This window comes from Lipotes vexillifer, unplaced genomic scaffold, assembly GCF_000442215.2.
Source record: "Lipotes vexillifer unplaced genomic scaffold, Lipotes_vexillifer_v1.1 scaffold1017, whole genome shotgun sequence".
NCBI classification, from domain to species: Eukaryota; Metazoa; Chordata; class Mammalia; order Artiodactyla; family Lipotidae; genus Lipotes; species Lipotes vexillifer.
Genome location: NW_006772141.1, coordinates 467,448 through 491,706, shown reverse-complemented (window position 1 = coordinate 491,706; position 24,259 = coordinate 467,448). Strand labels below are relative to the sequence as shown.

At 36.7% G+C, this 24,259-nt stretch overlaps 1 protein-coding gene across 1 annotated transcript in view; it reads right to left on the bottom strand.

The window, feature by feature from the left end:
* The window catches only part of SLC41A2 (solute carrier family 41 member 2), a 117,294-nt gene that overhangs the window by 18,701 nt on the left and 74,334 nt on the right, over positions 1 to 24,259 (bottom strand). The window contains exons 9-10 of the mRNA XM_007447310.1: positions 20,156 to 20,287; positions 18,944 to 19,092 (exon numbers count right to left, since the gene is read on the bottom strand). Coding sequence (XP_007447372.1) covers positions 18,944 to 19,092; positions 20,156 to 20,287 — 281 coding nt within the window. The remainder of the gene's footprint in view (positions 1 to 18,943; positions 19,093 to 20,155; positions 20,288 to 24,259) is intronic.

The following is a 24,259-nucleotide window of genomic DNA, read 5'->3' as shown; positions in this document are numbered from 1 at the left end:
GAAAGAGTCAGAAATACAGCTCTGAACTTCTTTGACAGAAGTAAACAAACCCTGAAAAGAAGACAACTTATTTTTATGGGAGGGGATAAAAGTAAGGGGCAAAGAAATAACTGAGATATTTGAAACCTAGAAAATCAATCTTTTCTTGATATTAGAAGGGTCTACAGTCATTAGTTAGAGACAGAATATGGAGAAGAGCAGAGAGTAGAAGTGGATGTACAAAGGCAAGGAGCATGCTTGACTAATTAACATTTTAGAAGAAGCAGCTATGAGAAGTGACAAGTGTGAAAACCCAGATATGATCAACCTGGACTTCTGTAAGGTTTGAGATACAGTATCAGACAAGGATTCATAAATACAATTACTGCTGCTGTTGAAATGCTAGCACACTAAGAACTCTGTGCTAAGCGTAGAGAATAAAAGGATGTTGATTTGGAATCACAGAGAGAAACACATCTACATTAGATTTGATTGTTTGGCATATTTATACCTGTAAAAGTACAAATACTCATGAAAGTGAGCTGAGATCTACATAAAGAAGAGAGTTTGCAATTAAAATTTTTTTAGAAAAGTTAAGGCTTAAAAGAGAAGAGCAGCAAAAGAATAGACATATAAATCAGTGGAAAAGAATACAATTTAGAAATAGACTCACATATAGTAAATTGGTTTTTGACAAACATACTAAGGTCACTGAAGGTGAGGAGGACAGTTTTCCCAACAAATGGTGCTGCAACGGCTGGGTATTCACATGGAAAAATATGAACCTCAATCTGTATTTCACGCCATATACAAAAATTAACTCAAAATGGATCAGAGATCCAAATAAAAGCTAAAACCAGAGTATTTCTAAAAGAAAATATCCCTAAAACTCTAGGGATTGGAAAACATTTCTTAGGACACAAAAAGCACTAACCATAAAGAAAAAATTGATAAACTGAACTTCATTAAAATTGAAACTTCTGCTATTAAAATATATGATTAAGAAAATGAAAAGACAGTGCACAGATTGGGAGAAAGTATTTCCAATGCCTATATCTGACAAAGGGCTTGTATCCAGAATATATAAAGAACTCTTACAACTCAATACCAATTAAAAAAATGGACCTAAGATTTGAACTTCACAGAAGAAAGCATGAATGGCCAATAAATCCATGAAAAGATACTCCATACTATTAGTCATCAGGTAACTGGAAATTATGATCACCATGAGATTACCACCAATACACCCACGGGAATGGGTAAAAGGTAAAAAGACTGACAATACTGAGTGATGGTGAGGATGTGAGGCACATGAAACTCTCAAGCTAATGGTAAGGCAGAATGGTATAATCACTTTGGAAAACAGCTTGGCAGTTTCTTATAAAGTTAAACATGCATCTTCCATGCGATCCAGTAATTCTACTTCTGGGTATTTACCCAAGGAAAATAAAAACATATTTTTATACAGAGACTTGTACAGAGACTTGGATATACTCATCCAATAGAATGCTAAGGAGCAAAAATGAAACAAATTACTAATACATGTAACAATATGGATAAATTCCAAAAATATATGCTGAGTAAAACAAGGAAACAACAAAGAGTACATACTTAGGTTCATTTATATGAAATTCTAGAACAGGGAAACCTGATTTATGGTGACAGAGAACTGATCAGTGGCTACCTAGAGCCAGGGATGGGTGGGAACTGACTGCAGAGAAGCAGGAGGGAGCTTTTTGGGGGTGAAGGTAACGTTCTATACGTTGACTGTGGTGGTGGTTATATGGTTATACACATATGTCAAGACTCATCAAACTCGACACTTTACATGGGTGTATTTTACTGTATGTAATTTATATCTTTTTTGTTTTTTTTGTTTGTTTGTTTGTTTGCTTTTGCGGTACACGGGCCTCTCACTGTTGTGGCCTGTCCCGTTGCGGAGCACAGGCTCTGGACGCGCAGGCTCAGCGGCCATGGCTCACGGGCCCAGCCGCTCCGCGTCATGTGGGATCTTCCCAGACCGGGGCACGAACCCGTGTCCCCTGCATCGGCAGGCGGACTCTCAACCACTGCGCCACCAGGGAAGCCCTGTAATTTATATCTTAATGTTATTTTCCTTTAAATTGCTTTTGTAGGTTGGAGAGGTCATCGTTGTATGTCAAGTAGCAGTGGAGCACACAGGAGGGGTTTGACAAATATCTGTTGAGCTTTTGAACCTGTTTAGAAAGGGAATGCCTAAATATATACAAGGACTCTGGTAGAGTTTTCTTCCCAGCAACAGCCTAGAGCAGGAGTCAGCAAACTACAGCCTGTAGGCCAAATTTGGCCCACCACCTGCATGGCTCATAAGCTAAGAACGATTTTTACATTTTTAAATGGTTGAAAAAAATCAAAGGAAGAATAGTATTTTGTAACCTGTGAACATGATACGAAATCCAATCTTCAGTGTCCATAAGTAAAGTTTTTTTGGGACACAGCCATGTTCATTTATTCACATATTGTTTATGGCTGCTTTTGTGCTGTCTTGGCAGATTTGAGTACTTGTGACAGAGACCATATGGCCCGCAAGGCCTAAAATGTTGATTACCTGGCCCATTACAGAAAAAGTTTGCTGATCCCTGCCCTAGTATAGAGCCTCTTCCCATCATCCTCCACTAATGAAATTACCAGGTTAAGTTCTTGACCCTTTTACTTATCCTGTGATGGAGTAGACATAACAAAGTCTTTGAAGTAATACAAATCTAAGTTCAAATTTTATCTACTACTTAACTACTTCTATTACTTGGGCAAATTTTTAACGCTTTCAGTTTTTATATTTGTCACTTGAGAAGTAAGGAAGACAATACATATCTCACAGGACTGCTCAAAGGATTATATTAAATAATGTGAATAAAATACATATTGTCTGGCAGTTAATAGACATCATAAATATTAGTTCATACTGTCCTTCTAAATGAGCCATTTAAGAACAGTGGGTTGTCAAATGGGGCAGAGGAAGAAAAAGAATCTGATCACCCACCAAAAGTTACTGTTCCCTACTTTGCCTCAGTTCTACTCTGGCAGAAGTTAGTTATCAACCTTCCTTTACATTTTTTTTTTTTTTTTAGCTCTTAATGCCTATTTCTATACTTAATATAAATGCAATCGCATATTATGTGCTCTTTTTGTGTCTGGCTTCAACCTTATGTTTGTGGGATTCACAATATTGTTGTGAATATACTGTTGCATAAAGGTGTAGATCATTCATTACCCTTGCCCTATTCATTGTGAAATACATTTTATTTCATTGTGAAACTTTACTTCTTAAAATAACGTTAAAGTTTAGCATTCTGATCAAAAAGAATAAAATACCTAGGAATAAACCTACCTCAGGATGCAAAAGACCCGTACTCTGAACACTAAGATGCTGATGAAAGAAATCAAAGATGACACAAACAGAAGGAAAGATATATCATGTTCTTGGATTGCTTAGAGGAATCAACATTGGCAAAATGACTAAACTACCCAAGGCAACCTTCAGATTCAATGTAATCCCTATCAAACTACCAATGTCAATTTTCATAGAGCTAGAACAAAAAATTTTTAAACTTGTATGGACATATAAAAGACCCCAAATAGGGCTTCCCTGGTACCGAAAAAAAAAAAAAAGACCCCGAATAGACAAAGCAATCTTTTTTTTTTTGGTCTGTGGTACGTGGGCCTCTCACTGTTGTGGCGTCTCCCGTTGTGGAGCACAGGTTCCGGACGCGCAGGCTCAGCGGCCATGGCTCACGGGGTCAGCCGCTCCGCGGCATGTGGGATCTTCCCTGTCCGGGGCACAAACCTGTGTCCCCTGCATCGGCAGGCGGACTCTCAACCACTGTGCCACCAGGGAAGCCCTAGACGAAGCAATCTTGAGAAAGAAAAATGGAGCTGGAGGAATCAGGTTTCCTGACTTCAGACTATACTACAAAGCTACAGTCATCAAAACAATATGGTACTGGCACAAAAACAGATATTTAGATCAATGGAACAGTACAGAAAGACCAGAAATAAACCCACGCACCTATGGTCAATTAATCTAAACAAAGGAGGTACAAATATGCAACGGAGAAAAAACAGTCTCTTCAATAAATGGTGCTGGGAAAACTGGACAGCTATATGTAAAAGAATGAAGTTACAACATTTTCTAACACCATACACAAAAATAAACTCAAAATGGATTAAAGACCTAAATGTAAGGCCAGATACTATAAAACTCCTAGAGGAAAACATAAGCAGAACACTCTTTGACATAAATTGTAGCAATATTTTTTTGGATCCGTCTCCTACAGGAATGGAAATAAAAACAAAATAAACAAATGGGACCTAATTAAACTGAAAAGCTTTTGCCCAGCAAAGGAAACCATAAACAAAATGAAAAGACAGCCCACAGAATGGGAGAAAATATTTGCAGTCATGCAACTTATAAGGGATTAGTCTCCAAAATGTACAAACAGCCATGCAGCTCAATATCAAGAAGCAAACAACCCAATCAGAAAATGGGGAGAAGATCTAAATAGACATTTCTCCAAAGAAGACACATGTGCTTCTCCAAGAAACACATGAAAAGATGCTCAACATCACTAATGATTAGAGAAATGCAAATCAAAACTACAATGAGGTTATCACCTCACACCAGTCAGAACAGCCATCATCAAAAAGTCTACAAACAATAAATGCTGGAGAGGATGTGGAGAAAAAGGAACCCTCCTACACTGTTGGTGTGAATGTAAATCGGTACAGCCACTATGGAGAACAGTATGGAGGTCCCTTTAAAAACTAAAAATAGAGCTACCATATGATCCAGCAATCCCACTCCTGGGCATATATCTGGAGAAAAACATAATCCGATCAGATATAAGCACCCCAATGTTCACTGCAGCACTATTTACAATAGAAACAACCTAAATGTCCATCGACAGATGAATGGTAAAGAAGATGTGGGACATATATACAATGGAATATTACTCAGTCATAAAAAAGAATGAAATAATGCCATTTGCAGCAACATGGATGGACCTAGAGATTATCATACTAAGTGAAATAAGACAAACAGAGAAAGAGAAATATCATATGATATCACTAATATGTGGAATCTTAAAAAATGATACAAATGAACTTATTTTCAAAAAGTAGAAACAGACTCACAGAATCAGAAAATAAACTTATGGTTACCAAAGGGGAAGGACAAATTAGGAGGTTGGGATTAACATATACACACTACTATATATAAAATAGATAATCAACAAGGACTACTGTATAGCACAGGGAACTCTACTCAATATTCTAATAACATCTATAGGGAAAAAATCTGAAAAAGAATAGATATATGTAAATGTATAATTGAATCACTTTGTTGTACACCTGAAACTAACATAATATTGTAAATCAAGTATACTCCAAAATCAAAATTTTTAAAAATCCATTAAAAATAATAAAGTTTAGCATTCTGTTTAAGTGGTTAAGATGTTTAAAAAACCTACTGTTATAACACTTAAGTAGTCATTTATACAATATTTTGTTTGTACTTGTTAAACATGTAATATTACGTTTTAAAAAAGCATCATCTTCAAATTGTTTTATGTATATGTTTCACCTCTCCATCAGATTTTTTCTCTCTTTTAGATGAGAAATCTTGTCAAATATTTGCCCTATCACCCAAACAAAGTACACTCAATATATCTGGAATCCAATTTAACAAATATTTATTTTTATCTAACATAGAAAACACTGTGATAAGCTTTCTGGAGCATTTAGAGAAGAATATGACATGGTTATTGCTTTCAGTGAGATCAGAATCTAAATGAAGAAATATAATTGAAATGCCAAAAATAATCCAAGAATAATATAAAGCTGAATATTCATTTTATAAATATTTACTGTACCAGGCAGGGGCTGAATGCTGAGTCTAAGATGATGAATAAAACATAATCCCTGAATGAGCCTGAACTGGCAACACAGTCTGCTGTCCTCTGGGAAAAAAACAGAAGAGACCTTTAGCAGAGCTGGAAAGTAACACCACAGGGAACCTAAACTGAAGTTCTCCAGAGCACTTCCCAAAGCAGATGACTCACGGAGGTCGATTATTAACCGAAGATTCTCAGAGCAAAGAGATGAGCACACAAAGTAGACAGCTTCCACCTAAGACCAGCCAAGTAACAGTTATGATTACAGACAAAAGAATGGTTTTGGACTTTCTTTTGGCTAACCAGAACCATTGCCAACACTTCATATTATACCTGAATTAATGTTACAGATGAAATAAAACAATCTGTATCTAAGCTGAAAGAAAAGGCAGTCTGGCTACCTAGGGAATCATTAGGACGTGTTTTCTTGGTTAGGCCTGAAAAATCTTAGGTTATGGTAGTGAAATATATTCCACTCCCTTCTTACAATACTTCTAATTATTCTTTATCTCACACTTAATGTTTATTGTCCAGTGTCTCAAATGTTTCAACCCAGCCACTGTCCCATCAGATGTTTCAATAAATAATTCAAAGACCCCTCCTCCCAAAAGGAATTACACTGATGGACTCAAACTGAAAATCAGATACCCCATCTTCAAGAAGAATCAACAACAGAGGTGAAAGTCTGGACAATCAATGAAATCCTGCAGCTTTGACTGAGTGAGGAACAAGAGTGGAGACTGAGAAAGTAAGAAGTTCCCACACTCCCAGGAAAAGACTGATCTTTAGCCATGGTAACAAGAAGCCACCAGAACTGCTTTTAAATTCACTCAATCAATAAACAACTTGCCTTACTGAATGCATTTAGAAGGCAGCCGATCAATGATAGCCCTTTCTTCTGAAGTAGGCAATTAGGAACAAATCCGGTCTAATAAATACACCTCTGGGGACCAACTAACAACAGTAGTCACACCCAAGTATCCACATCTCTACAGATGATATAGGCCTACTCAAGCTTTTGAATATCTGCCCATCCCTGAACTCCAGGCATCCCTAAAACCCTATAAAAGATCAGTAATTTGCTCTGCTTGGAGAGATTTCCCCTGATCCTTTACAACAGTGAGCAATAAATTCAATTTTGTTTTTTTACTTTGGATATTGAATGATGGTCTCATCATCTTTTGACACCCTTTAAACACCCCTTTTAATAAATGCAAAAATCTTTAGAGACCTTTTGCTTTTACACATTTCCCTAGATGGTACAAAAAAATCACAACTTAGATGAGCCTTGTTATGCAGAACTAACACAGACATTTAGCTTTAAAATAAAAAAGAAGTATGGTGCTAAACATCTATTTTTTTAAATAGCAAAAAAATTTAAATTATCGAATCATTCAAGTCAGTATTTTCTGGCTGAATATTCTGGGGTCACAATCAACCAAGATTTTATTCTGGCAAATTTCTTGAAAAATAATTTTTATGCTTTCCAAGTAAGTGCTTTCACACTGCTGTGTTATAAGATTTTTTTTTTTTTATTTTCAGATGATGTGAAAATTCTTCTAAGTCATGTCTGCAATTGCAGCAGAACTCGGAGCACAGGCAGTAACATCCTAACCAGCACGGTAGAAAAAGAGGACTCGGCTTCCCTGGTCCTAACTGCGTCCTTGTCAGGCTTGACAGGATGGAAAAAAGCTCCCTTTCTGAATGCCTTGCTCCACAGGGCTCTGGTATGCCGTGCCTCCAATGAGGCAGGCAATCATTTCATCTTCTGTGCTTACTGGCCTGCAGCCCAATCATACCTGTCCAGAGAATTAATCATAAATATGGATTTAGGAAAGTGTATCAATTTTAAGACCCTACAACCTAAGCTATAATAGCATAACACACTATTGTATCCCAAAAAGGCAATCCCAGGGCTAAAAAGGAATCTCAAAAAATCACCTGTTTCAACTTCCTTCCTTCACCATATTAATCAACTCCCAAAGTTAAAGTAGCTATTTTTACAACTAGAAAAAAAATTCTTAGAACTGTAGGTCCTCTCTTTACATTTCCTTTATCATTCTCTTCACACTTTCCATTCAACCCAAGCTGACAGACAGAAACCAATTAAGAGACAGAGGCAGAAGAGTCACAGAAAGAATAAAGAGATCCTTACTTTCCCGTTGGAATCTGGTGGACTTAAATCCTGAGAAATGAGGAAAAAATGTGAGTGAAGTCAGGCAACCTGTTAAAATCTCCTGGTTGCTTAGCTCTTTCCTTTGAGATGCCATCTGGGAATAGGATTTGACTCAATGTCGTAATAAAAGAAAAGACATAACCACACCATTTAATAGGGGCCTACTATGTGCCAGATATTACACCTGCTGTGCAAAGAGGAATCATTATCCTCATTTTACAGGCAAGAACAATAAGACCCCCCAAGGAATCAAGTAACTTGCCCAAGGCTAAGCCAATTAACTTGCTCAGCTATTGGGTGGGTATCCTGGGATTCCAATTATGGCCACGTTACCACCATATGGCTACATTTTCCTTACAGAGAAGAATGACTCCAAGGATTGAGTCGAGTATTAGAATCATGGTAGAGACTCAATGCTAGATTCCACAGGATCTGATCCACTCAGTGATACCCTAAGAGACTCACTGCCCCAGTAACCCACAGCTATTAGAGATGATGATATTAAAATGATAAGACAATAATAGCACCTTACATGCATTATCTCATTTCATCCTTATAACAACCCACAAAGCAGGTCTATTCTTAGCCTCTTATTACAGCTGAGAAAACAGATGAGAGATTACCTTGGTCAAGGTGACACAGGCAGTGAGTGGTGGCAGTGAGTGGTGGAAATCAAAGCTCAAGCCCTTCCATATTATATGACACTGCATCAGAGGAATGTGTCAGATCTTTGTTGGGAGTGGGGAAAATGTTGAAAATCATCGTTCTATAGAATAAAATGAACTCTTCAGTCTGGTCTGCAAGACCCTTCATGATCTTGTCACAATCTGTAGTTTTCAACCTTATTTTCTATCACACCCTTTTGTAAACCCTATGCTCCAGAAATTTTCTTAGTATTTCTGTAAATACCCTGAGTCTTCTCAGTTACTTAATGCTACTTCCTTTTTGCTGAAGTGGCATTTCCTGTGGATTCCACAAAACAAAATTTTATCCATTATAAAGGTTCCCTCCCTACCTAGAAATATACTCTCCCACTACTGAACTTCCGTAGCACTTAGTCCTTCTCTCAGGACCTATTCACGTCCTTGACTGGATTCCTACTTGACTTCAGTAGGCACAGATTCCATATAAACTCTGCGGAACGAATGCAATTTGGAGGCAAAACACCTGGCTGGAAGAGATGTGAAGATCTAATGAAACCAGAGAGAAGAGGCAGCTTTAAGCCTCCAAGAACTGCCACCCTGAAAACTATGACCCTCACTAAGAGCAAAAACAAAATGTCAAGCTTATTCTTGTAAAACACAGTGGTTAGGACTGTAGACTGGATCTGGACTCCGTCTTGCTGAGTGGACTTGGACCAGCTACTCAACTTCTCTCCAGGTCGAGTGCCTCACATGTAAGTGGGAACTAATGGTATAACTTACCTCATTGGGCTGTGTTAAGTACTCAGTGAGTTCATACATGTAAAGTACCCAGGACGGTGCATGGCTCAGAATAAATGCTATATAAATATTTGCTATTACCATTTTGGAAACTCTTAAATATATATATTGAAAAAGTGGCTCAGAACACCAAACCTCAAGAAGGGATCTGTCAGAGACGGGAAATTTTCAGAATGAACAATTTAGGTGATACGGAGATTAGCCGGCTTTTAATATAAGAGGGCCAGTCCTCTTTTCCTCTCAAAAGTTGCAGATCAAGAGGATAAAAAGCTGAACACTATAAAATAACAAAAGTCATGTTATGGCAGAAAGAGGCAAATACAGACTTCTAGGTAAAATACAGAGATATTAGAACACAGAGTGCACCCAGGAACCTGAAAGAGACTGTTTTAGTCTGAACAATGTAAAAATAGATAGCTTCTAACTTAAAAAAGACTAATTCAAAATTAGCTATTTGGACTTGGATTACAATTTTTAAGGAAAACAACATTTTATGTATTGCCTGGGTTCTCTGGCTAACCCAGAAAAGCCAATTTAACTTAATATTACCTTAGCAGCAACTATAGATTTTAATATTAAAGACTGTTTTAGTTGCCAAATAATGTTAATATTAGCATATACATTATTAATTATGTACAACGATGCTTTGTAACAAATCATCTTTATTGTAGGAGTGGGAATTCACAAAGTCAACTATTAGAAATGCAGGAAGGGATCTGAGTGATAGCTGGGGCCACTCTACTTCCTGGTTTGCCCCGGATAGTCATGGTATGCTTGTGACTCTAATCATAATTATTAACAGCTCCCTTTCATTCTCGAAAGTGTCCTGGTTTGGACTAAAATTATATGGTTACCTTAGTGTTATTATCTTCACCCTTGTGTTACAAGTGAGGAAACCAAGCCACAAAGCAGGGCTGTGACTTAGACAAAGTTAGGGACTTAGGAAGGGACCAGACTTAGAACCTATTACACTGCCTGGACTCACCAGTAACAAGGTAATGGCAATGACTGAGATGGGCAGGATTTGGACACCAGCAATACACGTGAGATATAAAGTCTATGTGAGCAAGGCTCTCCCCATCCTGGAGGAACTTTACAGGGTCAGGAGCTGAGGGCTGAGAGATTTAGGGGATCTCTGTGTACCTAAGCCTGGCCTAGTTCTCTGTGCACTTGCGGCTTCTTGTCCACCACCCCTACTGATGTGGGAAAGATTATGAGAGAAATAAGTTAGTTTTGGACATGTTAAATTTGAAACAACATTTCAACATTTAACTGGAGATGCAGAATAGGAAGCCAGACTGGAGATATCAGTTTGGGAGTTAGCAATGAAAGGGTGGTATCTGAAGCTTAGGGCACTCATCAGAAGAGCAGGAAAAAGAGTTCTGCAGTAAAGAACAGGGGTCAAAAGGAAGGTGAATGGTGAGGAGATGAAAAAGGCCTTAGCGCACTGAATAACCAGCTCCAAAAATGAGAGGAAGACAAAAATAATGTCTACAACAATAATGATGATAAACTGCAGCTACTACCATTACTGGAAACTTTTTACGTTCCAGCAACTCTACCAAGTACTTTATATACATTAGCTTAGTTCTCATTACTATCCTCTGAGGGGAAAAAAATAAGGCCAGAGATGTTAGGAAACTTGACTGAAGTCACAAAATAAGCAGCAGAGCAGAAATTCAGACTCAGCTCTGCCTCTAAAGAGCCCTGTGATCTTTCTACAATGTTCTGCATATTGGATCTTATCTTCCCTCTTTTCCACTTTGTCCTTTGTATGTGATGATTTATAAGGCTTATAAATATTTTTCTTCTGTGAAAACATTTATTTGTATGTCTTTGTAGTTAAAATAATGACACTGAGTCATGTGAATGCGACTTCAGAACTAAGATGTTGCCAATGCTTCTGTTAGCAAGTACGTGGACCATATTTCTGCCCCAAGCATGTTCTACTAGATGAGAAATGGAAGCTGTTTGCTCTTACTTTGCACTATTTGCGCTGTGGGTGTGTTCATGGTACAAGCATAGGTTTCAAAACAACCACGAACTATTATTTATAAAACAGAAACACTTATTAGGAAATTCATATTCAATATCCAGATTATTAATTTTATTATGAGGGTCACTCATTTGCTCATTTCAGTTCGGCTTGGGCTTTGCTGACAATAATTTTTCTTAAGAACACGAACTTGCTGGGAAATGTAAGATGGTGCAATTTGCACATAAGTATAAAATGAAAAAACAAACACTGCCTACTGAAAGGCAGTAATAAAAGCTAAGGAGACTTCTGCTTTCAAAATTATATTAGTAAGAAGTATAAGTATTACTGTTTTGCTAAGAGCAGTTTCATATTTATTGATATTAATTCAAGTTTCTCATCAGCTACAGTATATATTCTGATCCTCCCCTCCAAAAAAAAAAAAAAACCTATTAAAGCACTTTTAAACAATGAAATCCAGGCATAAGCACACAGTGTGATTCTGAAGTTACACAGGAAGATGCTTACAACTTACTGTTATAAGGAGGTAAGTCTAGGCTCCTCTCTAATTATTTTTTGCATTTAAGTCTCATCTCCGACAGCTAAGAGAAGATCCTAAAGGGCAGGGACAATATCTTCTATTTCTTTTGTACAGTGACTAGCAAGATAATGTGCACTATACACTTGAAGATGATAATGTGCACTATACAGTGGACAAAATCCCGATATTTATATTTTTAATTTTAGGAAATGAGAATTTGTCATTCCACCATTTAAGGGAACCATTTTGTCTCTCCCAATTAAAAAACAGATACAGCCAGGTTTTCCACAAGCTTTCACATGAATTTCCCATGGAATTTGGTGCTGCTAGAAGTTTAGAAAAGTTCTTAGTAACCTAATTTTCTATATGAAACAATCAATCAGTGCCTAAAAGAGGGAATTAAAATTTTCATTTAGAAATGTTTTTGAGTCATTCTTTATGAATTATATTAACAAACACTTTGTTGGAATTTAGTAGGCCTCTAGGGCTAGAAAAGTCTCATTTTTCTTTCCCACTGAAATATTTTATAGCAGAAAAAATATTAATATACTCTATATGTGCCTATCTTTTTGCCTTTTGTAGGTTATGTCATCCAAAGTCTAAGCTTTTATCTCTTCACAGACAAAGGAAGCATATTTAGCAATTCAAACACAAAGGAGAACTAGTAGAGGCTTTAAATTAAGTAGGGAAATGAACTACAATGTACTGCTGTTCCTTCTTTGCTCAAGAGATCATCAGCCTGCTTATTTGCTTGATAGTTATCTCTGTACCTTCTCAGGTTTATTATGCTGTCGAGGTACTATGTCCTTGAAAAAAACTGCAGGGAATAAGGCAAATAAAAGAATTAGAAACAGAAAATCCTGAAGAAGATATCAAAATTCCCTTCTGTACATCTTACTTTTTTTCCGGTAGCCTCTCACTTCACTGTTGTGGCCTCTCCCGTTGCGCAGGCTCAGCGGCCATGGCTCACAGGGCCAGCCGCTCCGCGGCATATGGGATCTTCCCGGACCGGGGCACGAACCCGCGTCCCCTGCATCGGCAGGCGGACTCTCAACCACTGTGCCACCAGGGAAGCCCCTTCTGTACATCTTAGAAGGAAGGCCAGCAAGGCCCATCACAGCCTGGAATTCCTTATTACGCTTTTGATATCACAAATTAACAGGTTTTGAGCAGTCAATAGAGCATCTGAATAAGAAAGACGTGAAGGCAGAGGAAATGACTTCTTAGAGAGAAAGAATCCAATCATCTCTAAGTTTGTAGAAGAAAGTATACTCTGGTTCTGTGAAATCAAAGTTGTGGGTTCGGTGGGCTAATTTGTTGACACAGATGAAAAATTCTGTTCTAAAGCCAGTGACTGTACCCTTAGCCACAGCTAGCAGTCTCACAAATGCTGACTGATGGCACAGAAGGAAGAATGGGTAATCAGCATGGTCAGCTTGGTGCTGACCCATCCTTAATGTTGACAAAAAAAACCCCTTAAAATGCAGTGTGGTTGGTGGTGTACTAAATATGAATGCCTTTTGCACATTACTCCAGCCTTGACATATTCCAACTACTCTGACTGCTCTTGGGCACCGGGCGGGAACAGGAATAAGTATAATCCATCACACCTACTGACTGTGGTTCAGTGGCCTTAATGACACATAACAAAAACACATTTGTTAGGTTCCTTCTAATTTCAAGACACATAATAAATACCTAAACAATGAAATGTGTGACATGTAAGTAGATTTTTAAATTTAAAAAATAGCTTCAAAAAATGGAGTCAGTGTGCACTTAAGATGAACAAGACATGAACTCGACTATTCTAAGTCTCAAGCAATTTCAAACTCAAGTTTACTTTTTACTTTTCACTTTAAGTAAGAAATAGTCAGCTACAGGACCAAAATTAGGAAGTCAATATGCTCTGAAAGGGCTTCCCTGGTGGCGTCGTGGTTGAGAGTCCGCCTGCCGATGCAGCGGACACGGGTTCGTGCCCCGGTCCAGGAAGATCCCACATGCCGTGGAGTGGCTGGGCCCGTGAGCCATGGCTGCTGACCCTGTGCGTCCGGAGCCTGTGCTCCGCAACGGGAGAGGCCACAACAGTGAGAGGCCCGTGTACCGCAAAAAAAAAATGCTCTGAAAAACCTTAATTTAAAAAACTCCTTACTACGTAAAAATTCAAACATACACAAAAGTACACAGAATACTACACCTTATCCCCACAGCAGCCTCACATTCCATCCTTCAGCTTCATCAATTTTCAACTCATTTCCAATTCCCTTTATCTAAAGCCAACCTTGCACTTTCCCTGGATATCAAGTCATGTCATCTCTAAACATTTCAGTAAATCCTTGTAATTTTGACTGAACCCTGATACAATTTGTGGTATTTTGTGTTTTATTTTTCATTGCCTTTTCTTTTCTTTTCTTTTCTTTTTTTTTTAATTTTAAATACCTAGGTCAGTGAAAGAGAGAAAATTTGAGCAAGGAGAAGAAAATTTAGATTTTTCAGTTTTTCTGGAATTTCTAGTACCTAAATACAGTTGTAAACTTTCTTCTTCCTGAAGGGGGTGACAGAGCTAGCAAGATACAGTCATTCAGTTTTAACAAATACTAATTGAGCACTAGGAATGGGGCTGGGTGCTAGAGATTAAAAAACTGTGTAAAACAAAGACCCTTTCTCTAGAATGGGTGAGACAGACACAGGAACAGATTATGTTAATGTGAAGTAGAAAAGCAAGGATAATGGTATTCACAAGGTACCATGGGAACAGAGAATAAAGGCACCAAATTAGGTATTCAAGAAAGGCTTCCAGGAAGATGACATCTGAGTAAATGCAAAAATACTGCAAAGAACTGTCATGATGTCATTATAATAAATTCAATATAAAGTTTCTTTCAAGTGGATTTCCTTCATTCAGTTGGTTGGGGAAATTAGGTGGTGTGGGGAAATTTCCTTAAAGAATGTTAGTCCGGGAAGAGAGTGAAATATCAAGAATTCAAAAAACAACGACTCTATCATGTGTTGTGGAGAATAACAAAAGAAAAAAGTCCTGGCCTCTCCCCTCAAGGAGGTAGGAATCTAGGCGGAGAGAAATTAAACAGGCATTAGAAAATTTTACTATATAATATTCAATCAAAATATAGAGTCTAGTGATGGGAAGAGTGGTGTGGACTGAAATATTTGAATAAAGGCTGGGACTTAAACCAAGGTTCTGAATATAAATTTAATCCAGATACAAAACGGAAGTCAGTCAAGTAAAGGATATTAAAAGATGAGTCTTAAGTGGTGAAGGAGTCTTTGTCTTTAAAAAGTATGTATTTAGGGACTTCCCTGGCAGTCCAGTGGTTGAAACTTCGTCTTCCAATGCTGAGGGTGCGGGTCGATCCCTTGTTGGGGAACTAAGATCCCACATGCCTCATGGCCAAAAAAAACCCAAACAAACATAAAACAGAAGCAATATTGTAACAAATTCAATAAAGACTTTAAAAAATGGTCCACATCAAAAAGAAAAAAGTCTTAAAAAAAAAAGTACTCATTTATTCTGTCCATCTTTGGACTGAGCGAAGTAGGCAGGGAAAGGTCAAGATTTTTAATCTCAACCTCAGTCTCTAAAGAGATGTGTGAATGTGTGTGTGCTCATGTGTGTGTTATATATGTTAGTGTCAGAGCATGAAGATTTGATTTGACAATGTACAATCTGATTCTAAGCTATTGGGCTGAAATAATGCAGTGTCAGGTGCAAAAACAAAGATCTACTCTGGCAGATTATCTGATTCTTAGGGAGAAAATAAAAACTAAAACCCATAAAAATGAAAGTTGTAGAAGACACATAAGAAAATTCAGTCAATACTATAAAATTTTTTAAAAATCCAACTGTTACTCAGAGATTAATGGCTCACTATTTACAATTCCATGTTAATAATAACAACAACAATAGTGTCAGCTAACACACATATAGCATCCACTATGAAGCAAGCTTTATGTAATTAATTCATTTAATCCTCAAAAGTGACTATCAGGTAGGTAATACTATAGATCTTCCTTGACTTACGATGAGGTTAATCCCAAAAAACCATGATAAGCTGAAAATACTGTAAGTCGAAAATGCACTTAATACAACTACCCTACTGAATATTGTAGCTCAGCCTAGCCTGCCTTAAACATGCTCAGAACACTAACATTATCCTACAGTTAGATGGGCAAAACCATCTAACACAAAACCTATTTTATAATAAAGTGCTGAATAGCTCATGTAGTTTACTGAATCCTGTACTGAAACTTAAAAACAGAATGGTTGGGTACAGGATGGTCTTAAGTGGATCGGTTTATCAGTTGGTTGCCCTCGTGAGCACGTGGCTGACTGGGAGCTGTGGCTCGCTGCCACTGCCCAGCATCATAAGAGAGCATCATACCGAATATCACTAGCCCAGGAAACGATCAAAATTCAAAATTCGAAGTACGTTTCCTACCGAATGCGTTATCGCTTTTGCACATCATAAAGTTGAAAAATCGTTAAGTCGGACTGTCTGTATCCCTCCCACTTTATAGAGGAGGTAACTGAGACACAGAGAGATTAATAATTTCTCTCCTCAACTCTAGTTTTTTAAACTTTACCGGTCAGAATTTAGGTCAGAGGTTAACAAAAGACATATAGGAATACTGTGAGCATAAGGTTGAAATCTAATATTTTTATGAATTCAGAAAAATTTCTTATATCCTCCATGAACTTAAGAGAAATGATGCATGATAGTATGTTGGCACAGAACCATAAACATAAACATCAAATCCATCCATGAAGTGAAGAGGTAAAGTTACAAATAGGAACTTACTCTAAAAATGCCATGCTTACAAACAGACCAAAGAATAGTCTCCTAAATATTTCCCATAGGATTGAGGAATGCATCTTTTTCATAATACTTACATACATGGAGAACATAAATTATAATAAATGACCGTATCATATGTAGCAATAAAGATAGCCAGTAGTAAAAATGCATTTGAAGTAACTTGTCCCTACTGAATAGTAGAAAAATATAACTCCCGAGGTGGAATTAGCTGCTTTTTCTTCCAAAAGCTCTGACAGCAAATTACGCGTAGCTATTCCCAGCGTTTATATTCTATTACAGTATAATATAGTTATTTGTTCATGTAGTAGTCTTCCCTCCAGGCTATGAGTCCTTGAGGATAGGGTCTGAATTTATTCATCCTGGGATTTAAAACCCATCCCTGCACCTAGTAGAATGAAGGTTTGTTGAATGAATGAATGAATGATTTGATAAGTGACTTTTAACAAAATCTTGGGTGCTATAAAGCATTATAGAAAAGTTTAAAATATCAATTAAGTCACAAGGGTTTTTGTTATTTTATGAGCGGATTCTTGTCTCCTCTGCCTGGCATTTAAGGTCTTTCTACATTGGCCCTAATCTACCTTCTTAACCTCATCTTCTCTTCTTTTAGTTATATCCTCTGTATGAATTACTTGCTCTTTCTGGCATAAGCTCTGTGCTTTCTCATCTCTATGCTTTTACTCAGTAACCTCCAAAAGTTTTAGCTTATGCAGCCCTTTCGATATAAATGAGTATACTTACCTAACACTGTGCTAATGTTTATTGTAAAGCAATCATAAAAATAGGAGAAAATAGACATTTTAAACAAATGAGGTAGACATATATAAATAGAAGTTTTAATCCTCTCTTTCTGTACACAATGCATTGTTTTGCACATACTTCACTTTAAAAATCACTGATTTATATCAGAAGGACACATCTCAGAGAGTATTTGTGAGAATGAAGTAAATCTGTACATGTAAAGCACTTAGAACAATGCTGGTCATACAGGAAACACAGTAAATGTCAGTTAATTTCATTAACATCATTATCATCAATGCAGTTTCTTTCCACATACTTACCCTCCAGCTCCACTCCTACAAACCCCCTGAAGGCCAAATTCCAATGTTATCTTTTCAAATAATTATTTGAATGCATCTCTTAAATTAGGATTTCTCAATTTGGTAGGAGGTACCAAATCCTACAGAGTTAGCAAGAAGCCATGGCTAAGAAGCCAAAATAAAGCTGCAACAGTTGGAAAAAAATTTAGGATGGGTTTATGGAAAATGAGGCAAATGGAAAAAGATGTGATTATTAACCCAAAGAGAAGTAAAATATACAAAAATGAAATATAATACATTATCTGGCTCTATAGTAAACAATGTTTAGATAGACCCAATAATAGAAACATTGACTACTAATTTAACCAAAAACTGTTATATAACCACATGGGAAAGATGTGGCATTATAACAGCCCCCAAACCCTCAACTTTTATTAGCAAAAGTCTAAAGAAGATTAATCATGAACTAGAAATTTAGGCATATTACTTTAAAACTTATAAATACCAGAAGAAATTTAAGAATAGGGAAAAAGAGAAGATTTTCTTTCTAGAAGCTTCTAGAAAGATAAAAGTAGTTCTGTACCATAAGATCAGCAGCGAGAATGGCATGTGTTGTTCTTTTCAATGGTAGTAGGAGAAGTTAAAAAGCAAGGAAGCAATGCCTTCAAAATTCTAAAAGAAACAATTCTACACCCAGTCAAGCTATTCATGTAAAAGCATTTTACAAAATGCAAAGACTCAAAAATTTTTCTCCTATGCAGCAGTCCTTCTCAGGAATTTATCTGAAGATGTGTTCATACAAAAGAAGAGAACAAATAAAAGGGAAGACACAGAATCTAGGAAACAGGAAATTCAACGGTTCTATTGATCAAATCATATTAAAAGTTATTGGTTTTAAGAAGATCAAATCAATATGAAGGCATTCAGCTGATTTTTGAAATGTTAAAATATTTCTTATGCCTTTAGATTTACAGTTACACGTTTACATCAACCTGAGCATAAAAGAGACTGCAAGAGGTTTCAACTCTTACCTGTAACACAGCAGCAAATAAGTATACTACTACGAAGATTATAGTTAAAGAAGTGTGACCACTTTTCATCAAATGAATAGTGTAGAGGAAAATTAAATGCCCAGGTATCACTAAAAGCAGTAGAACTTGAGCAGACTTATTATTTACTCCTGTAATATAAAATGTAAAAGTTGTTAAAATCATATTTTGGTGAATAATAGGTCACAGTTGTTAAAATTTGAGGATTACTTCTAGTTACTATAGTGCATAGAATCACATAAAATTCAGTTGCTAAAAATAAATTTTAACTATTTACAATTCACTTAGTTTTTAAAAATTCTCCCTATATGTTATATATTAATTAAATAAAAGGTGGTTGATAAAAACTTGCTATGAAGAACACTGGTCAAACTATAATATCTATTATAAAAACAAGAAAATGAACTATTTCGCTCCGAAAAATGCGCAATGCATTTGTCTTACCTAACTGAGATCACACAAAATGAAAACAGTGAAATGATTTCCCTACATCATTTAATTCCTTTTTATTGACCATTTTAATGACTAAATGACATCTCATGATCTTCTAACAGAGGACCTTTGGTTATAAAATGTTTTAATTTTATTTTTCCTTTAGAATTCTTTCACTGCAATTAAAAGACTGGGCATTTCTGATCCTCATTCAAAAGTTACATTTATTACATTACATTTATTTTCATCATAAAAAAAAATTTGTCAAGAATTTAAAATTGTGGTTTAGTTTTTTGGATATCATATGCCTGGGACATAATAATGTCCTTGTAACTGAGGTTGTCCCCTCTCATTCTGCTTGTTTGGGATCAAATGCCTACATTTAGAAAAGTCCAAAAGATTAATATACAAAAGACAGATGGTATATCTGTCTCCCTAAATCACCTAACAGTGCTTTCTTATATGCACAAGGTTCCTCTTTCCTGACTCCTAAAACAAGATATCCCAGAGAAAGAGAAAAGAGAAAAACTATATAAAGCTCCTCAGCAACTGCAGAATTGATACAAATTGTTTTTTTGTTGTTGTTCACTGAGATTTAGTGAATACAATCTATTCTAGTATTTAAAATCTATTTAGCTCTCAGAAATGGAAAATTATGCAATATTCACAAACAAAATATGTATTCAACAAATGTTGCCTGCCTATACTCATAGAGAGCAATAGTTCCTGAAATAAAATATGCAAGAATCCACAAGCACCTACCTGGACCAAAAAAAGTTCTAAATGGGTAGTAACCACCTTTGGGTTCATCGGGCAGTTCTCCTGGAATGCTGTGTAAATGGAGGTAAGTAGAAATCCTGCTAGCCTGAATGGCTACCAAATTACCACCAATACCTGAAACAGAAGGAAAAACAAACAAGGTAGTTATCTTCATATTTTAAATAATGTGCATACATTCAACTGAATACAGCCTCTTTATGTCACATCCTGGGCCAAGAAAACAAAGAATTCTTCTGAAATGTTGATTTATTAAATGCTGAGGTAGACATTCCAAAGACATAAAATCACTGCTGTGAAAGACTCATTCATTATTTTTTCAAATCTAACTCACTGTTTGTTCTGAAAGCAGAGTAACTAATTTTTAAAAATTACTATCACAGGGCTTCCCTGGTGGCGCAGCGGTTGAGAGTCCGCCTGCCGATGCAGGGGACGCGGGTTCGTGTCCTGGTCCGGGAAGATCCCATATGCCGCGGAGCGGCTGGGCCCGTGAGCCATGGCCGCTGAGCCTGCACGTCCGGAGTCTGTGCTCCGCAACGGGAGAGGCCACAACAGTGAGAGACCCGTGTACCGCAAAAAAAAAAAAAAAAAAAAAAAATTACTATCACAACCAAGATATAAAACTAGGTAACAAGATATTTCATGTTTATCATCTTAATGACAGGGAAAACAAGCTAGATTTATTCAAATAGACAAGGCTTGATACATGTCTCTCAGGTTACTAAAGAAATGGGTATAAGACACTGAAAAAATTACTCAAGAAAGTCATCTTTTAACCTAGATTATCTTCTCATATCCTCAGAGGAAGGGGAGTTGATGCCTAGAAGTGAAATGAATTCCAAAGGGTGGTAAGTGCCCCCAAGGTAAGTTAGGACACCCAAACTCTTTCTCCTTTGGCAGATTATGGGAGGAAGAGGTAGTAGTCATAAAAGCAAGTAGGAAGGAAACAACTGAAAATTTCAAATTCTTTAATGCTGAGTGTGGGCTAACATAACCATTTAGAACACCTGGGAACCCTAGACACAAGGGGAGTCTTCATTCACGGGTCAACTATTTCTGCAAGCCTCCCCTGGGCACTTGTGAGACAGACTGAGGTAGGACAGAACACTTGAGAGAGCCGACCTTGGTGGCACACAGCAAGAAATCACATCCATTTCTGACTCCCTCTCTCATATGAAACAAAAGCTGCTTGAGGTGATGAAGGAAACACTCCAGCTACCCGACCCCAGGCAAAGATCCACTGCCACTGGAGGAAGAGCAGAAGCAAAAGCTGTGTCTACTGCTGGAGAAGTGGAAGGAGATCTTCCTGCTTAAGACCAATCTGAGTAATTGATTGGTCTTAAGAAACATTGAGAAGGCCTCACCTCTGTGGACCAAGTGCACAGGAACTGCCTAAGATTGAGACTAGTGCAAGAGAATCCCAAATCCCATCCCATGCCTTGCACCATGTAACAAGCATCAACAACCTACCGTGAGAAGAGAAGCAAGAGCACACATAGTTAAGCCTTTCATGCTCCAGGCATACAGTGCTCCAAGCTTCACACTGAGCATAAGGTAGCAGGAGCTCATTGATAAATCTGAAGTCAGTGGTGCACTGAAGGCAACTATAACAACCACAAAAACCAGACCCAGCTCAACTATTGATGAGACTCACACAGTCCTCCATACTAATGACCTAACAGAAGGAAAAGCCTGCCTTTAAGGCGTAAATAATATTTATCTCAATCTCCAATGTTCTTTTATACACAATGTCCAGCATTTGATAAAGAATTTCTGAGACAGTAAAAAGCAATAAAGAAAACAGACTATTGTCAGGAGTTAAGAAGTCAACAGGACCAGACTCAGGACTCAGGTGCTGAAACTATCTGACAAGAACTTTAAAATTACTATGATTAATATGTTAAAGGATCTAGGGGGAAAGAGGTTACAATATGCATTATTAAAAGATGGGAACACAAATAGGTTAAAAGTAAAGGTACGGAAAAAGATATACCATATAAACACTAGGGGAAAGAAAGCTAGAGTGGCTACATCAATACCAGAAAGATGAAAGAAAAGACTTTATAACAGGGGATATTACCAGAGAGAAAAACAAACATTGAATAATGGTTGAGGAGGTCAACTCACGAAAAAGACATAACAATCCTAAATGTAGTTGCACCTAAAAATAGATCTTCAGAATACCCACAGGAAAAACTGATGAAACTGAAAAAAAGAAAAAAAAAAAAAAAAAACCAGACAAGTTGGTAATTATACTTGGAGACTTTATCACTCTTCTCTTATTAACTGGTAGAATGCACAGATTTTTAAAAAATCAAAACTATACAGGAGATTTTAACAATAATAACAACCAACTTGATCTACAGGACATTTATAGAACACAACACCCAACAAAAGCAGAATACATATTCTTTACAAATATACACATGGAACATTCATGCAGATAGACCATACTATGAGCCATAAAACAAGTCTCAATAAATTTGAAAAAACTGGAACACATAAAGTATGCTTTCTGGCTACAACAGAAAAGATAGACATCTGAGAATTCCCCCAAATGTTGGAAAGCAAACAATACATTTCTAAATAACCCACAGGTCAAAAAAGAAATCACAAAGGAAATTTTAAAATATTCTGAATTTAATGAAAATGAAAACACAACGTACTGAGATTTGTGCACACAACATATTGAGATAAATACTGCACATAAAGCAGTCCTTAGAAATTCACAGCATTAAATCTTATATTAGAAAAGAAGAATGATCTATTATCAATGATCTAAGGTTCCCATCTTAAGAACCTAAAAAAAAAATTAAAAATTAAACTGAAAGGAAGCATAAAGAAGGAATAAGACGTATAAGAGCATAAATCAATGAAATAGAAAACAGAAACAATAGAGAAAAGAAATGAAACCAAAAGCCGCTTCTTTGAATAGATCAAGAATAAAAGAAGACACAAATTTCAATATTAAGAATGAAAGAGGAGTCATCACTACAGACTATGCAGGATTAAAAGAATAATATGGTTATACCATGAACAACTTTATGCCAGAAAATAATAGCTTGGGTGAAATTTTAAAATTCCTTGAAATACACAAACTATAAAAACTCACTTGGCAAGAAAGAGATAACATGAATAGCCCTATATCTATGAAGCAGTAGTTCTCAGGTGGGGGTGATTTTGCCACCAATAATCGACCCCCAATCCAAAAAAAAGAGATTTGGCAATATCTGGAGACATTTTTGGTTGTCGTAATTTGGGATGTTTCATTGGCATCAAGTGAGCAGAGGCCTGAGATGTTGCTAAACAACCCACAGTGCACAGGATGCACCCCCCCCCACCCCACAATATGAAATTATCCGGCCCCAAATATCACGAGTGTCAGGATTGAGAAACCCTATATTGAGGAAATTGAATTCATAGTTAAAAACTTATTCATGAAAAAATCCCTTCAGGGCCTGATGCCTTCACTATCTGGAAACTGAGAGAACATGCCTTTAAATAACTTGTGAATTAAAGAGTACATCATAATAGAAAATTTTAAACATTTGTATTTGAATGGAAATTAAATATTACATACAAAAGCAAGTGGGGTGCAGCTTAAGCAGTAATGAGAAGCACACTTAAAGTCTTAAATGCACATACTTAAAAAAGAAGGAAGACTTACTGACCTAAGCATCCATCTCAAGGGGTTGGAAAAGATAGAAATATAAACACAAACTTGAATAAGAAAAGTAATGAAAGAGAAAAAAGTAAGAAGATCAGTAGAGCTACATATCAGTTATCTGAAAAGAAAAAAAGAGTAGGGACAAACAATAGGAAGAAAAAGGAAGTCATAATTCCAATTACTACCAATATTTTAAAAATAAGATTATGAACAACTTTATGCCAATAAACTTGAAAATTTAAATGGGAAAATATTCTAAAATATATATAACTTAACAAAATTAACTCAAGGAGAAATACAAAATCTGGATCATTCTATGACTAAAGAAATTAAATCTAAAATTTTAAATCTTCTTCAAAAAATCACCAGGTCGGGCTTCCCTGGTGGCGCAGTGGTTGGGAGTCCGCCTGCCGATGCAGGGG